The following is an 18,048-nucleotide window of genomic DNA, read 5'->3' on the forward strand; positions in this document are numbered from 1 at the left end:
ACATAACATCTTAGTCTCAGCTTAATAATGGAACACTTAAGAGTGTAACAGCCATGGATCGGTTTCGAAGTTGTTTTTTCTCCATGCAATACTTGTCACAATGCAATTAAAATACAATTTTTTGTTGGAACGGAAAACGGAGTTAAATAAACTTTGCACTCAATTCAAACCTTGTGTTCACGTTAATTTGTTGAATAACTTGAGTTAAAAACATAATTGTAATAGGCTCCAAGTTCTGCTATGTTCCATAACATTTAATAAAACCTATTAAAATAATTGCGAATAAAAGTCAATAAACCTGAAACTTGAAGTATTGGATGAAACTCGCTTTTTCAATGCTTGGCAATTTCTATATCTGTTTCAATGGTGTGGAAAACTATACAAACAATGTGCCATTAAAGAAAATCGAACAAGGAGAAGAAAACTTTGTGTGTAGATCATACTTCCATGTTTAGGAAATAAAACCAATTTTAATATTAATTATACTTTCATAATAAAAACTTCAATTAATATAAAGCAAAATAGCAAAGAGTTTCGTTACTCTTTCATTATGACGTCACGTAAAAGCGTGCTCTTGCGAAACGTGGTGAATTTTACTTGAGATTCTTTCTTTTTTCCCATTCTCCAATGGCAATAATTCTTAAGATAACTGAAACAGAATACCATATTCAGATTTCGGCACTGGTATACAAAATCCAAAAAAAAGATACAAAACGCGACAGAAATTCTTCTGCTTCCTCGTTCGACGTCGATTGTATTTATGGTGGAGCTAAAATGTCTCCCGAGGAATCTAAGAAGAGTGATCTTACACTGTGACGTCAGACTGACGTACGACAGAGGCATGAATGGACTCAAGAGTTCGGCCAGTCGATCGTCTCGGTGATACAACATTCTTGTCGTGTATAAACCAACTTTCATTTTTGGAAGAGCTTCAATCAACTTCTTCCACGCTTGGTCTGATATTTTTCTTCTGCATCTCTCAACAAGGTCAACACGAAGACCGAGGTACTTAAATTGAGTTTCTCTGTCCGTTGTAAGCATTTGAATCACACTATCATCCACTGACGTGTAATGGATATGGAGTTCTTCCAAAAACTTGCAGTTCTTCAGTAGCATCAAAGTGTCTTTTGGTTCTGCTAAGGGACACAGAAGCTTTTGTATGTTTAGCACTCTTAGGTTCTGATGATGTTGCAGAATCGAAAGAGCTTGTCTGTCAAATCCCATGTGAATAAAATGGACGTCTAAGGACACGAGAACCAAACCGTTAGTAATGCATTTTTTAAGAAGAAAAGCAGATATTTTATTTGCAAAACTCCCGTCGATGATGCATCGGTGATGTCGTAGTGTAAACGATTCCAGTTTATCTGAAGATTCTGTCAGTTTATCCAGAATATATTCTGCTCTATCGTGAGCATTTCTGAAGCTTCGAACTGTAACAAAATCACACGTTATCGTCGCGTGCTTCATAATGGCTCGATATTTGTCGATGCAATCAATGATATGACCTGTTTGAGCATTGTTTAGTCGAGATGGATTTTTAGCACAATGAAGAGTAAATTCATGATCTTTCCACAACCACGGCTTATGAAAGCAATCATTCCATTGTTTGCAAACAATCGAAGACTTTAATCTCGCGCTGAATGGGAGATGAACAAGTATATTTTCCACTATATGAAAAGGGAGGTTGTTCCAACATAGCTTAGTTTCCATTTTATAAAAAAAATTAAAATGTTAAAACCACGAAAATGACCTATTCAAGTTCGGTCACTAGGCAAGACAGACAACCTGCAAAGAAATAAACAAAAAATGCAATAAAATGCACACCAACACAAACTGTAACGAATTGGATTGTCGTGATTATTAAAGGACAGGTGATCATAAATATATTGGCTATTTCTCACTCGTTAGGACTCTTCCCATCGTGATGCTATTATCCTATACCGAAAGTGATAACTAAACATTTTAACAATGATAATAACACAATAACATAGCTACACATACATGACGTTTGCTGTTGTTTTGTACATAATATTAATAAATAAGTATTTTACCATACGTCGAAAAGATGTCAATTCAGCTAATAGGAAGGTAATTGTTGGAGGCTGTGTGATAGCCTCTTTCAAATAATTGACGCTAAATTATCTAGTATATATCTTGGCTTTTAGCTTGTGCTACTACCACATTCACATGTAAGTGCTATAATTGGCCTACTAAGAAAAGTGCTCGATTTCAGATAAGTAGGCTAATGATCGCGCATGCGTACCTCCATCCTAAAAATTATGCACTTATGTGTGGTTTTCTCGGTAATGGTAGTAAATTTTGTTGAAACCTTTTATACTTGTAATTCTATTCTTTTACTTTCAATCAACTCTGTTTAAAATTTTCTCATCTGATTTTTACTGTGGTCACCCAGTTGGGAAAAATAGAAGTGAAAGCGTATACCATACTGTACTGTATGTTACTGTAAAAGATATAAAAACAAGTCGTAGCTCATAACAGACAACACGTGCTGTTAGGGTTATTCACTTTTAGATGGAGGTAACCCACTGTCTAGGTCAAAACCTTATTACGCAAAACCGGAGCCTAACGCACACATTTCTAATTGGAACCCAGCTTACAGCCAATGCGTTAATATGTCTACATAGCTCGATGGCGTAACTATATAATAATATTAGAGCGTGTCCTTTTCAAGTTCACTACTCGTTATTTTCCGTAAAGTTCAGTCATCGCTTTACTCTATTTCGGATGTTGAAAGCAGAGCAAGTCCATAAAACAATTGCTTTTGAGTTTACTATCTCTGTTGATCAAAGTAGCCAATTTGTTTGACAATCACAATGTCTTCCTGACCTTCACAAAACATTTATTGTTAATGTTTGTTTTTACTTACATTTAGCTTGCTGCACCAATAAGTCTTTGCCAAACAATAAATTTTACTCCAATTGCACAACCTACTTCTACTGTACTTAGCTTACAAGATTCCTCATAACCTTTGGTTGAAGTCTTCTTTTGAAAACAACAGTTGCCTTGCAAGTTTTTCCTTGATTGCCAGCAGCCAAAAATTGCTGGAATGTGTTGATGCAGAAAAAGCCATAAGCCAGTTCCAGGTTGCAACAATTTAAAACGATCTCGTTTTTCTATGATTGGCATCATTTGACTTTGAAAATTTGTTATGTGTGAAAAAGGTTTGTGGCAAATCACATGTAATACATAATGATGATGTTCAGAGAGGGTGAATGGACGAAAAACACAGCAATTAAAAACGGATCATTTTTTATTATAAAGTATTTCACAACAACAACCAAAGCTCAAAAGCATCCAGAAAACCAACTCAATTGCCGAATGGTTTATCTCTTCGGTTGTAATGCTGGTAGGAGTGGGTTCGATTCCAGATCAGATCTTGATTTTACCAAAGTGTGTGCCCTGTGCCAAGCAGTTAGAAGAAGTATCAGTAGCAAACATGGTTATGGACGAATAAATAAAAAATTGTAACAAAACAGATCTTGTATAGAAGAAATACATTGTTAGATTTATAATAATAGAAAGACGTTTTGAAGTCTTATTCCGCTTGGCTATCAGAATCTTGAATGGCACCTTTGCCAATATAAAACTTAGAATAAAGTATCAGACTGGAAACTTTAGCTGCAGTTGCAGGTAGGGTAGATGTGACTATACAGTAGGTGCATATCATCTGCTACAATCAAGACAAGCTTTATCTGTTTAATTTCCACTAAACCTAGCATTGATTAGGCTACATGAGCAGCTTCATATGAATTTTTGCAAATGGTCAGACATTATGCTCAATAACTTATTTCATCAATAACTCAACTGTTGCGCTGGACTATATGAACAACGAAACTTCAAGATCAAACGGCGCTAATTGGATCGTCGGGGGTGTACTTTTGAGAAACATATTTCAAGGACAGCTCTGCATTGAGCACTCCTGAGTGGGTGAAATAAATCACAAACAATTACACTTCAACAAGAAAAATTTCATTCTGTCAATCTCGGTGACCTGGCCTGAGTCAGTGGTTCAAAATTTCTACAATAGGCCTACCGTATTTTCATCGCCTAAAAAGAGGACACGTTTCACCAGCAAGTACAATTTTACGCTTGAAGAATCTTTTACGTGTTTTCATCATTACAGTATAGGCCTACGCAGCAAGTTACAAAAAAAAACAAAAAAACACAAGAAAACAAATTGATTGAACGTTTAACTTATTTCATCTCATTTTTAGTGTTTTCTTAAGACAACAAATGATTTTAAACAGTGAAAAAGACCTAGTTTTTAGACAGTTTCATAGTTCAGGCCCTTAGGGGCAAAAATGAGCATCTTTAGGCTAAACGTGTTACACGTTGTTTTTTTGCATTTTTTTGTAGCTGATGAATCTAACTTCAATTTTAGTGGGTGCCGCAACTTTTTGGGTCACGTGATCACCCCCAAATCGGGGATTCCCCCCAAGTCAATTTTGAGCTCTTTTCACGGCATTTTTATGCAATTAGATACGTTATTTTTTTACATTTGGACTGACTGCCACTACAAAATACACGAGATAAAAATCGCACAAAATTATGTTATTAATGACGTCATTGTGACGTCATGTATTAATTTTTTGCTTGTTTTTTTCTTATTGTAGTCGCTTGTTTGTTGTTGGTGTTACTTTTTTGGTTACAATAAGTTACCAATGGTTTTTCAACTGATTTGATTAGTATTGAGTGTCAGTACTAACATATTCAAAATCTTAAGGAATCCAACTTCCGGAAAGTGGTTATTTTCAAGATGGCCGCTAAACCATTGAACAAAACAGTAAATTGACCATAACTCGGCCATCATATGACCAAAACATGTAGTTTTGGTGTCTGTATCTAGGTTTTTATACCCTGTGAAGTCAATGAGACTATTCTCAGAATTGTTGAATTATCTGATAGCCTATAAATTCAATATGGCCATCCAAGATGGCCGCCAAACCATTAAAATAACAGTAAATTGACCATAACTAGGTCATCATATGACCAAAACATGTAGTTTTCGTGTCTATATCTAGGTTTTTATACCCTGTAAAGTCAATGAAACCATTCTCAGAATTGTTAAATCATCTGATGGCCTATAAATTCAACATGGCAATCCAAGATGGCCGCTAAACCATTAAAATAACATAGTAAATTGACCATAACTAGGTCATCGTATCACCAAAACATGTAGTTTTGGTGTCTATATCTAGGTTATTATACCCTGTGAAGTCAATGAGACTATTCTCAAAATTGTTGAATTATCTGATAGCCTATAAATTCAATATGGCCATCCAAGATGGCCGCCAAACCATTAAAATAATAGTAAATTGACCATAACTAGATCATCCTATGACCAAAACATGTAGTTTTGGTGTCTATATCTAGGTTTTTATACCCTGTAAAGTCAATGAAACCATTCTCAGAATTGTTAATTCATCTGATAGCCTATAAATTCAATATGGCAATCCAAGATGGCCGCTAAACCATTAAAATAACATAGTAAATTGAACATAACTAGGTCATCATATGACCAAAACATGTAGTTTTGATGTCTATATCTAGGTTTTTATACCTTGTGAAGTCAATGAGACCATTCTCAGAATTGTTAAATTATCTGATAGCCTATAAATTCAATATGGCAATCCAAGATGGCTGCCAAAACAATTAAAAATGTACAATAACAATGTATTGTTTATTAATAAACCCGGTAAATTTCTATATGTATTTGGGTTAACTGAGCAGGCATAAAGAGCTCATACGATGTGGTCATGTAGACTCTTGACATAATCAGCGTAAAGAAAGCAAATGGATCAAGTATTACTAATGCTCATCGCTGTGACTCTCGATGTCATCGTCTGTAATTATGTGACTGCTGTATGGACACATGAACCAGTTTGGCATGGTCCACATCCAGCATGGTATGGTAGCACATATCTCCGGCAACTACAGTGAGGTGAACACGATTCGCAATTGCAGTGATCACTTTCAGTAGGTTGTCCGGGGCAGCTTTCATGTTCGTCATGATTGGAACCATCTGATTATTGTCTACTTTCCATCCCCAGTCTAGAGCATCCATACCATCGTCAGTAGCCTACCCATCCTGACCATAATCTGGTAGTAAACTCTGAGGCAGTGGAATTTGGTAAAGGATGATGTAGGTGGCAAGCGTTCAGGGTGAACAAAGGATTTGGCTGTTTTAATTTTTTTGACCAATGTATTGTATCGCTGTGTTTCTAGGTTACTACTGCCATCGTTGCCAAACATAACGGTCATAGCTTTGTTTCCAAGATCCTTAATGATGTGGTCTGTCTGATTTGGGAGAATAAAGCAATTTGCACATTCTTTGATTATTGGTTGACTTTTCACTAGTTTCTGGAAAGCGTCTTCTTCCCGATACCAAATATCCTTGACGTTGAATCACAACCGGTGAATGCATGAATGAAGAGGAGCTGTAAGCATAATTATGTCTGGTCCGATGATTGCTTTAAGTTTGTTAATGTCGTGTATTTTGGTTGCGTAAGCCTTTTCGGAGTGGAAGTAGAGGTCTTTAATGTCTGGGTCAGTGTCAGCATAGCGTAGTATCAATATTAAAAGGTCCGTGTCTTCACCAATTAAAGCCGTACTATGTCGATGAGGGCTGTCCATCTGCCGTCTTGACGATGTCAACATCGACGATATTCGATGAACGCATCACCTGGAGCGTTCATCACATTGCAGCTTCTATTCCTCAGTTGAGCAGAAAAAAATCCTTCCTTGTTGGAAGCTCGAGGCAAGAACTGCTCCTTCTTTCCAATGAACTGGGTGTCTACAGTAAAGTGAACAACCGGGTGGACGTTCATGCCGCGTCTTTGATGGGTATTGTCTTTGATAGACGGACCACCATATCCATCAAAGACCACCGTTGCTAAGCGATAATGACGAATGGTAAAATCTGCATACGACTGTGCAATAGACCCATAACTGTCTCCAGTTTCCATGGCACTCGATGCAACAAGAACCCTCCATCAAGGAATGTAGTGATCGGTTTTCGAGGCAGATTCTTTCACTACTTCATAATCGGCTGACATCACACTGCTGGCATGTTCTGTGATGGCAGTAGCTATCTGAGGCTTATCTTCTGCAAGAAACAGGGTCTGGATGTTACGTGGCTGTCACAAGTAATACTCGTCTTCCTCTCAACTGGTCTGAGTTTTTGGGAAATGACAGCAACAAAACTGCGTTATATCAACTGGTTCAACAAGCTGTGATAACTTCAGTCAATCCAAACTTGTTTACGATTGTTGTAACATCATTAGATACAGCTCTTAACAATCAAACATTGGACATGTCTGATGTTTCCCCATGTGATCACGAAGAGGCAGACACCCGTATGTTTCTCCATGTGAAACATGGAAAATCCGATGCCATAGTCAAAACAGTAGATACTGATGTGGTAATTATTGCAATTTCGTGTTTTGACAAGTTAGAAATCTGTAAACTATGGGTTGAATTTGGAGTTGGAGAAAAAACTCGCTTCATTTCAATCCATGATATTGTTTCATCTTCACCTCAATCTCAGATGATTTGCGCTTCTTTACCTTTGTTTTATGCTATCACAATCTGTGATACTGTTTCGTCTTCGGAAAAAAACGCTTGGGATTGTTGGATGCTTAATCTTACCGCAATGTGTGGCTTATTTAACTCTCTGAATTTCTCAAGCTCACCTAGTTCTATAAATGACATACAAAAGTATGTCATAGCTCTTTATGGCAATAGTCCTACTATCACGGATGTAGACGAATGCCGTTATATGATGTTTACCAATGGTTGCACTATTGAAAAGCTGCCACCAACGTCAGCTGCTTTGATGCAACATACACGCAGAGCGATACATCAAGCTGAAATACGGACATCAAGCTGAAATACGGAAATCAAGCCTCGTAAATGTTCAGCAACTACCTTCTCCTTTAGCTTGGGGTTGGAAACATAATGATGCAAATCAGCTTGTTCCGTTTTGTCAGTCTACTTGTGGCTCTCGATGTCCCTGTAAGAAAAAATCCATAAAATGCACAAGTCTTTGTTCATGCGAGTACGAAACATGCAATTCGACCACAAAATATCCAATCCTCTCTGATGTTTCATCTTCAATCCACATTGACGTTTCATCTCCAATCCACAATCATCATTCAAGAAATGCTTTTGACTTTCTAAACTCTATCTTGTAACTTGAAAAAACTTGTCGTACACGATTTTTTTTAATATCAAATTACGTATGGTAGGAATTTAACATCGAAAACCGCTAGTTTTTTCATCTTGAATTAACAGTGTTAAGACTCTGACATTGCATCATCTGAGGTCGTGTATTAATTGGATTTGTAGATCATAATTAGGGCTACATAATTATTTTAAATTTTAAAGTGGCATGACCAAAAGGGAAATTCACCCCTGGTAGCTGCTCTTCTGGTTATTCCCTTGATGACGTCGTTATTGCGTCATACTGTACTGGAATTATTGTTATTGCTTGCAATTGTAAAATTTTAAGCATTTGCAAAACTAATAATGAGAGTATTTGATCGCTTTTTTCGGAATAAACTTACCTTTGGTTCCTGAATTTGAAGTTGTCTAGTTTTAATAATGTAATGATGACGTCATAAAAGACGCAATCATGACGAAACTACTTTTAGGAATTGTGAAATGGTTTTAGTAACCGGTACTCCAACTAAAACCAACAGCAAACGACCAAAATAGGTTAAAAAAGCAAAAAAAAAATTTGATGACGTCACAATGACGTCATCAATTAAATTATTTTGTGTTTATTTTGTCTCACTTATTAGTATGTGCTTTTTAAGTTAAAATATACAAAAATCGAATATGTAATTGCACAAAAATGACGTAAAAAGAGCTGAAACGTGATTTCTGGGGAAATCCCCGATTTGGGGGTGATCACGTGACCCAAAAAGTTGCGGCACCCACTAAAATCAAAGTTGGGTTGATCAACTGCAAAAATATGCAAAAAAACAACGTGTAACACGTTTAGCCTAAAGATTCCCCTAAGGACCTGAACTATCAGTCAAACAGCAATGATCGCAAAACTCTGAAAAATGTGACAAATCAGGCACGACCTCCAGGAAGCCAAGCCTAAACTTTTTTCAACAAGGAATGGTCACAGCCTTAACGAAATTGTTAAATTATTTGCAAGAAATAGGATTAAAACAGTAGGCTGCACATTACCGTTAAAATGCTAAAAACGACGTGAACTAGAAAGCTGTTCCTTTCCTTGCAAAGCTGTAGGCCTATCCATGCACGATTTCTTTTGCTGTAGGTTAGGTGTTATACACATTGCACTTTTAGACATTCGTTTCGATTTGTTTCAAATAACAAACGAACCAAACTGAGTTCGTAATCAACAACGTCTACAAGTGTTGTATCAACATAAAGCGTATGAAGGTAAAAGAATAATGGCCTTTAAAATGTCGTTTAATATCTTACAGTGAACCAGGCAATGAACGTTCAACAACAGTTCCATAAAATGCGCCAATTTTTTGTAGAATTTACAAATCAACATGTTACATAGGTACCATATACAAAATGTTTAGAAAACAAATAGCCTACAAGCCGTCGCTGAAACGTCATCAAGCAATATAATCCCGTTGAAAATGTTAGCATGAAAACCCAAACTGTCAAAAAAGAGGACATTTGAGCATTTTTTAGTGTCCTCGTAGGACAATTCATTTTTCTTGAAAAAAGAAGACAAATCCTCTTAAAAGAGGACGTATGGTAGCCTTATTCTACAAGTATGCAAAACTGTCAAGATTAACTGACAAAGGGTGCAAAATCCCTCATTGATAGACTACCGTAAGTCACAATACATCATAGAGGTAATTCGACATACGAAGGGGTGCAGTTTCGACACCGCTCAAGATCATGTGGTTGTGGCCTTGGCAAGATATTTTAAAGGCATGCCTGAAGATGGACACAAAGATTGGCTTCTTTGTATTCCGGTCCACTTAATCTAAATCTTTAACCACATGGCGTAAAACTGGATACGACACAGAAAAAATAAATGTAATGTTAATATTTGTCTTACAGTATTTTATTAAGTTAGATATGTATTTTACTGCAAGAACGCTTTAGAAAATTTTGTGAGTATGCTATGATGTGGTGTTTTAGATGTAGCCAGAGAATGCAACTTTGCGGTTCAGGGCGTTACCATCAAAGCCAATTTTGTCACTAAAATGTAGGCCCTATACGAAACAATGGCTCAGGATACTGACTGATTGATTTCGTCACAATATTTTGCAAAAACGATGCGTTCCACTTCCTATTTTTTCAAACTGACAAACAACAATGCTCCAAACTGACATAAACGAGAAAACTGGTTTGATAAAAGTTACAACTTTTTGTCATGTAACCTATATCACTTTTTTTAAAAGCGTTTCTGTAGAGTAGACCGACATTTAAATAAAAATTATATTGGGTTGGTCCTACAGTAGTGTTTCTGTTAAAATAATGCCAAAAATGTTTTGAATTCTCGTTGATGACCTCTGGACAATTAAAAAATTATCATAGCCTATATGCAATGATTCAATGTTAAAATAATGTGTGCAATGTTTTTCTATGCTTATTTTAGCTGCATGTGCCAACTCCACAAAAGCATGGCAACTTAGAATGAAAGCCTAAATAGCCTACAGTTTTTGCGAATCCTATCATTTTTTGTTTTGATGAAGCGTTTAAACAACCTCTCCAAATATAACAATATAAGTGTTGAAAGGGTGGTCCACAAGATACTTTTGGGCTCAGGCTCGAAATGCTTTTAGGGCTCGGTAACTATTCCAATAGGCAGGGAATTTGAAAAAAACATCTCGTATCCGTTAGATATGGTGCGTTTTTCTTAGAAGTGTCTGTTGAGGCCAGAGAGTCTCATTGGTACCATCCCAAATTATCTCTAAACAGCCCTGAATATAAGTGTATACGTGAATATGTAATACAAGTGTACATGTAAATGCATGTACTGTTTACATGTAAATGTTATATCCAGCTAGGTGGCTTAGTGGTTAGTGCGCCCACCTCTGAATCTGTAGGCATGGGTTTGATACCCTGTCGGGCCATACCAAAGACTTTTTATAAATGGTACTGAATCTAATTCCTGCTTGGCACTGAGTAATGAAATGGATGCGGGTAATAATATACTCATTTGTGCCTCTATACGGCTGCATTGACACTGTCTGCTTTGTAAAGCGCTGAGGAGCAACGCATTCTGCGATGGATACAGCGCTATATCAAAGCAAACATTATTATTATATGCAGCAGATACGAACTCACTCTTCATTGTTCTCCAACAAAGCATTGACAAAAAACTTGGCACATCAATCTATTTATTTTGTGAAATAAACTGCATTTTGTAAAGAAGCTTTGCACTGTTCATTGTTACAAACATAAAAAAAATTATTATTAGCAACCTTAAAAAGCAATATAAAACCACATTTTTCTGCAGCAAGATTTGTCGTATGGTCGTCTCTCATACATTCAAAAGAACTTTGATGCAATAAAAAGATTAACCAAAGCAACACAGAATTCGAGTTTGCAAACAAAAAGCGCATTCGTTTCGGTTGAAGGTTTATAGTAGGCTACAACAAAGCCAGCTGATGAGATATTTGTGTCACAGTTCCACTCAATGCGACGCTCGATATTTTCATTTAATTCCATATAATTCAATAACAAGAAAAAGTTAGTAGCAAGTTGAAATGTCAGCAAATGTTATGAAAATTAAGTCATATCTTCAAAACAATATACAATGGCAACAACAATGTTTTTCAAAGCGGGGTAAATCTTTGAATAATTTTTGGAAAAGTCTATACTGTAATTTCAAAGAGATTGGTTGCATAGTTCTTTAGTGATATTGTTTTGACAGTTACCAAGGACGAACCGACCTTCGCACCGGATATAGGATACGGATTTGCAAACAGATCTGTCAAACATTGACGTTTCATAAGCGTTTACTTATGTTTTTCAGCAAGATATACAATTTAATTAATGAATCTTGTTCTTCGTGTTGACGAATTGGAGCAACGTGATGATATTCAATCTGTTGTTGGTTCATCATGTATTGTAGTGATGTTATAGATCACAAAACGTTCTTCTTTTGGTGGTTATGATCAATCAGTGTTACTTTTGATGGCTTTGATCTTTTGAACGGTAGCCTCCAGCCCCTGCATTGCACATGCAGTGTAAAGCATTACTGAATTATGGATGACAACATTTACAAACTACTGTAATACTTTTTTCATGATGGAAAAATAAGCATTTAGAAGACATGGACGATTTACCAGCTATTTATCAAAGCTTATTTCGTCTTTACAAGACGTCTTATTATTCATTTGGTAATACTAAATACCTAAATTATTTTGAATTGTATATTTAGTTATAAATTAAAACAATGAAAACTATTAATACTACAAAAAGTGCTCAATGCTAAGCAAAAAGGCAAAGCAGAGCAAATTAAATCAAATATAGTTATTACTATCTGAAGCCTTTACAAATTGTTTCACCTAACGGATCATCAGAAGGTCTTATTCAAATAGATTCTATTTGAATAAGACCTTCTGATGATCCGTTAGGTGAAACAATTTGTAAAGGCTTCAGATAGTAATGACTATATTTGATTTAGTTATAAATTAAAATATATATTAAATAAATATATCATTAAATTATTTAATTGAAATAATTTGTTTAAAGTTGCATTTATCTAGGCTAATGTTCGCTATAGGCCTAATAGGGTTTACGGGTGCATATGTTTTTTAATATTTTTTTAAGAATCAACACATTTAGAATGTTTTCACACCATGATGATATAAGAAAATTCTGTCTTCTAAAACCTTAAAAACTTTTCTCTTTAATGACAGTCACTAAATGTTTTCATTGATTCTCACACTTATAAATATTTTCATCTGAACCAAAAAACTCACGAATTCAATCTCAACGCATCTTCAGTGGATTGCGGAAGCTCCTTCTGGTTGGTCTCAGGAAGAAAACCGAACAACAAAACAGACACCAGAGCGGCTCCTGCTGTTCCTAACGCAGTTGAGTAGTTGCTACCAGAGTTCCCTGAAACGAAAAGTATTTGAGCTTGCTTGGTAGCGGATCTAAAACATTTGGAAGGGCACCAAAGTTCCAATAAAGCAAAAATGTTAAAAGAGATTAGACGGTGCAAAATTTGAGGTCCGAAAAAACCGGTTTTTTAGTAAATGTATTGATTTAGAACCCAAGGATCTCATTGGAACCGAGCCCAAAGTATCTTCTCAACTACTCTGCATTAAGCCTACTCATGGGCATGACCTACATTGGACCTTGTGGTTAAATGTTTCAGAGTGTCTAACAAGTAATTTTATGTTACAACATACAGCTTGTTTTAAAAACAAACTTCCAGGTAAGTATTTCTATAAAAAATCCGACGTTTGTTTTTGGGAAAATTATTTTCGTCTGAAAGTAGGCTAGGCTATTTCTATAGTGGGAGAATCCCTTCCCCACTCCCAATCTACTTGACTTAAATAGAATTTGTGTTCGTGACTGCATTATAGTCATGCATTTTTTCCCGTGGTTGGTAGCGTTCATTAACAGATATTATAGGCTAGCCTAGTTTTCGCTCACACTTTTCGCCTTGTGGTTAGCGCTTTGGGCTCGCAGTCGAGAGCCTGCATATTCGACTCCAGCCACCCGCACTTGCTGTTGTTTCTCTGGGCAAGAAACTTTACGATAATTGCCTCTACCCAGTCATCGATTTCGAGTAATGGGTAGTGCCAAATTTAAGTCATAAGTAGAGTAGACAACCGGAAACAGACATTGCCGTCGGCTGCAGCGTGAATCAGGTGTACGTCGGAAGGCGTACACCGATGTATAGCGCTCAAGTCCGCTTTCCCGCAATGCAGGATAAAGATATGAAAAACAACCAAAAACAAAACACTTACCCACGGTGACTACAAATGGGGAAATTATTCCACCAACTCTTGCCGAAAAATTACAAACTCCGAACACCATTTGCCGGGAAGTAGTTGGAAATAACTCAGGAATTATTGCGTAGATCACGACAAATCCAACACCCATTAAAATCTTGACCAAAAATGACATTGCTGTTGCTACAAAGGGATGACCTAACAAGAAATACATGGTCCCATAATTGTAGGAGTAAGTTTGTGTTTGATTTGTTGCTGTTGAAACACCTCGACAGTATTGTTTGCTTTTACAAAAATCAACTCCAATTAGGATTTAACATAAAACCTTACGAAACGTTATACGTAAGTTTATTTTATTTGAGATCACATTCTCAAATCCCGTCGAACGCATACAACAAAAACCTGAGTAAAGTAGTGCACAAATTTTTTGAGCAACCAATTTTTCAAAAAGAAAACCTCTTCATTGAAATAATACGCTGTTCTGGTTCAGACTACAATGTACTGTAGAAACAACTTACGCATACACATTAAAATATGAATAAAATTGTTTTCTAGATGTTTAATTCAATAACATGATACGTTCTTCCGGAGTAAAACAAGCCAAACTATCACAAGGAGATTCAGGTGATACAGGAAATGTATCTATTTTAACCTAACGAAATAATTTATTCCGAAACCATGCTTTAATTTCAAAATAAAAAATTGCCAGCAAATTTTAAAATTAGAAAAAGAAGTGTAAATGTTAAGAATCAAACACCAGAAAGAAATTTAATTTGAGGGCAAAGGGAAGCATGACTTACAAAAATCACTTTCAAAACGCACCACTGCAAAGTATATAATCACCATGAAGCCAATTTGAATTCTTCAAACACGAATTTACAAAAGCCCTTTGTACATAGCAAGAAATGAAATGACATAATTTCTTTCGATTAACAACCTGAAACACCTTGTGATAGTTTGGCTTATTTTACACCAGAAGAGCCAAGGTGGTTATGCTATTGACCTTACTGATTGTTTCACTTACCGATCACAATAAACGGTATCACAACTAACGCAAGAACTGTTCCAGCTGTAAAGAACATGTAAAGCTTTCTATGACCCAATATATAGGCCATTGCGAAATAAACAGGCGGAACTATTAAACCTGTGAGCCCTTGAAGTACGATGTTCACATATCGATTTCCACTTAAGTTGTTGCTGCTGAAAATCACAGCATAAAAGACCATGCATGCCACAAACCTGGAACATTTTGTTTATAATTAGTAAATGAGTTGTAAAAATATTATTTTTGTTGCAGTAGGCTGCAAAATTGATACTTTTTTTTAGTCTAAACATGTTTTTACCAAACCACAGTAAAAAATAGCATCACAAGCAATCAACGCACAGTGCAACAATAACTATGTGATCTGATCACATACAATGCTTAGTATGGTTACTACATAAGCTTCATTCAGCAAAGTGTGAAGTCTCTAGCAAGTTAACAATTTAAGTAAACAAACAAAACCAAGTAACTTTAGCGGGTTTAACATTTTTTATTACGAAGAGATGTAGCCTAACATAATTAAAAAGTCAACTCAAACGTTTTCGGCACGGACGTGTGTCCTCAGCAGGAATTACTTAAATCTGAAATATACATAAAATAAAAGTATACGATAAATCTGACTATGTATTATAACTGTAACGATACTCCGGATTGAAAAGCATAAACTGAACAAGTGATACAAGATGGGTTACGGGTAAATGTGCTTTTCAGTCCGTAGTGTTGCTAAGGTTATAGTAGGCCTACATAGTCTGATTTATTTTAAAATTTTCTTTCTATGTATAATTGTATATTACAGATTTAAGTAATTCCTGATGAGGACACACGTCCTTGCCGAAAACGTTTGAGTTGACTTTTTAATTATGTTAGGCTACATCTCTTCGTAATAAAAAATCTTTAATCCGCTAAAGTTACTTTGTTTTGTTTGTCTATGGTTCAACAAAGCAAACTCTCTACCAAAGTTTTAATTTAAGTTAAGCACACACTAATAGAAGTTTATCCTAAATGAATTGCACCCTAAGTAGAAGCTGTAATCGTTTTAAGACTTAATTTATTTTTATCTCACTTTTTATTTTTAATAGTAATAGTCACAATACTCATTCATAGTTCCGTTAAAAAGTTGCACTATCAACCTTTTTGTTGTTCCATGCATCGCGTATGATTTACATTGAGTTACTTTTTGCCGCTATCACTTTTGTTTTTATATATGAAGAGCTTGTTTCCAAAACCGCTTACATCCACTTTCGGTGATTTCGAGAAAACCACGAAAAACGTTTATGACAGTTTCGCTTGGTAAATGTAATGCGCTTTTGATTTCTGACGATGTATAACTACCTACTGAATTGAGCCATGACGTTTGTCCAGATCTAAGGAATATTAGAATGCTTAGAATCGCCTTTTTATAAAATTAGAAATGTGGATATAAGCGGTTTTGGAAATAAACTGGAGAATAAAAATTGCCAGAATGAAAGAAACCAATTTTTGAAACCATTTTTCCAAGCTGACCACCACTAATTCATCACCACAACCCAAATCCACTTTAAACAAAGCAAAAAAACACAGTTAAGCTCAAGTAGGCTACTAAGCACCGTTGGTAACTGCAACAATAGGCTGCAAGCCTACAACACTGCTTATCAGTGTTGCCAGATAGTAGATGCTTCAAACTACCAAACACATTTCAAATTTTTCCAAACTGACCAGAGACTGACTGTCAACTCACCAAAAATGTTTTCCAAAATTCTGCCAACTCAAAATTTTACTGCCAAACAACGTAAAATTCTGCCAAATCTCGAATTTGGTAGTGAAATTTACCAAATGGTAACACTGCTGCTTATCACGAAACGATGACGAAAACGGTTTAACAATCAGCGATATGTCACGTGATACAATGGCTTAATATGATTGGTTAATTGTGGATACAAGTGGTTTTGGAAACAAAGTGTGATGGCGCGTAAGCGGTTTTGGAAGAAAACGCAATTTTTAGTGTCGAATTTGAAGCAGAAAGAGAAGGTTTTGGAAAAAAAGGAATGGATAGTAGGTACCTATGGCAATACTCTACCTAATGACACTCTAAACTCAATTTTGGTAAAAGTGGCGCCTAAGCGGTTTTGGAACTGGGCTCTTCATATATATTGGATTGCATTGTGAGGTCAGCATATGCTTTTTGCGTGAACAATAAACAAAATCAAGCACATTGACGAATTTTATACAAACAAAGTGAACTCTCTACCAAACCTCCGAATAAAAGTTCCCCAAGAAACGCTACACTTACCAAGCGAAAGCCATGATCATAAGTCGATTAAACAAAATGGGCTGTTTCAGAAAACTTTTAGCCGATTCTCTGAAGCTTGATGCACTTTTTTGATCTTCAGTTAAAGTATCTGTTACTTCTTCAATGGACTTTGCGTGACATTTGTTAATTCGAGCAATTTTTTTCAGTAAAACTTCAGCTCTTTTATACTTTCCTGTAGCTACCAACCATGAAGGGCTCTCATCAATCAGCCTGTCATAAACATATAGCCTATCAGAGAAGTTGTTTCATCAACTTTTGAAGAAATCGACATTCCTCGCAAACATTTTGGTTTAATATTTTCTTAAAATTAAGTCACATTGAAGGTATTGCTAAAAAAGAACATTAATAAGCGCATTAATAGTGCCATAAATAATTGTGAGATTAAAATCATTCAAAGCTTATAGTGATTGTAAAAATGAAACTACCAAACTATAGCAACCACAATTCATTAATTAATTTTAAAAGTTTAATTTGTATAGTTATTAATTAAGTTAATGAAAGAATCATTAATTTCTTAAAATCACAAGGACAAACGAAGAAAATATAATGTCGGTCAATTTGGTTCGCCTAAACAATACAAGTGGTGTGATATATCTTTTTTTCGCCCATTTGCTTGTTGATGTTTCGTTCAAAGCAGAGGTCTCATGAAGTTACAAGCTTAATAAATGTTATTTTCAATTTAGTAAAAACTTAGGGAAGTATATGTTGTACTTGTGTTTGAGGAAGTAGCCTATGTCATGGCTGTGTCTCAAATTTTTATTGTTTTATGAGTCTAATAA

General features: G+C 35.7%; 2 protein-coding genes across 6 annotated transcripts in view; both read right to left on the reverse strand.

Annotated features, from left to right (window-relative positions):
- Window positions 1-537: 537 nt before the first annotated feature.
- LOC145772453 (F-box/LRR-repeat protein 21-like) lies at window positions 538-1,710 on the reverse strand. Its single transcript, XM_082584331.1, has one exon. It carries the CDS (start codon window positions 1,708-1,710, stop codon window positions 538-540), a length of 1,173 nt encoding a protein of 390 aa, XP_082440457.1.
- A 9,635-nt stretch (window positions 1,711-11,345) lies between these two features.
- The window catches only part of LOC145771847 (organic cation transporter protein-like), a 39,565-nt gene continuing 32,862 nt past the window's right edge, over window positions 11,346-18,048 (reverse strand). For all 5 annotated transcript variants that reach the window (XM_082583582.1, XM_082583586.1, XM_082583585.1 and 2 more), the window contains 5 exons: window positions 17,249-17,479; window positions 14,962-15,176; window positions 13,953-14,135; window positions 12,954-13,092; window positions 11,346-12,197 (listed from right to left, as the gene is read on the reverse strand). In XM_082583582.1, the coding sequence (XP_082439708.1) occupies window positions 12,113-12,197; window positions 12,954-13,092; window positions 13,953-14,135; window positions 14,962-15,176; window positions 17,249-17,479 (853 nt within the window). In that variant the 3' untranslated portion in view covers window positions 11,346-12,112. The remainder of the gene's footprint in view (window positions 12,198-12,953; window positions 13,093-13,952; window positions 14,136-14,961; window positions 15,177-17,248; window positions 17,480-18,048) is intronic.

This window comes from Aplidium turbinatum, chromosome 6 (assembly GCF_918807975.1).
Source record: "Aplidium turbinatum chromosome 6, kaAplTurb1.1, whole genome shotgun sequence".
In the NCBI taxonomy this organism is placed as follows: Eukaryota; Metazoa; Chordata; class Ascidiacea; order Aplousobranchia; family Polyclinidae; genus Aplidium; species Aplidium turbinatum.

What these genes read in the sequence shown, in the direction of transcription:
- LOC145772453 (XM_082584331.1), bottom strand. Translation starts at nt 1,710, where the DNA reads ATGGAAACTAAGCTATGTTGGAACAACCTCCCTTTTCATATAGTGGAA.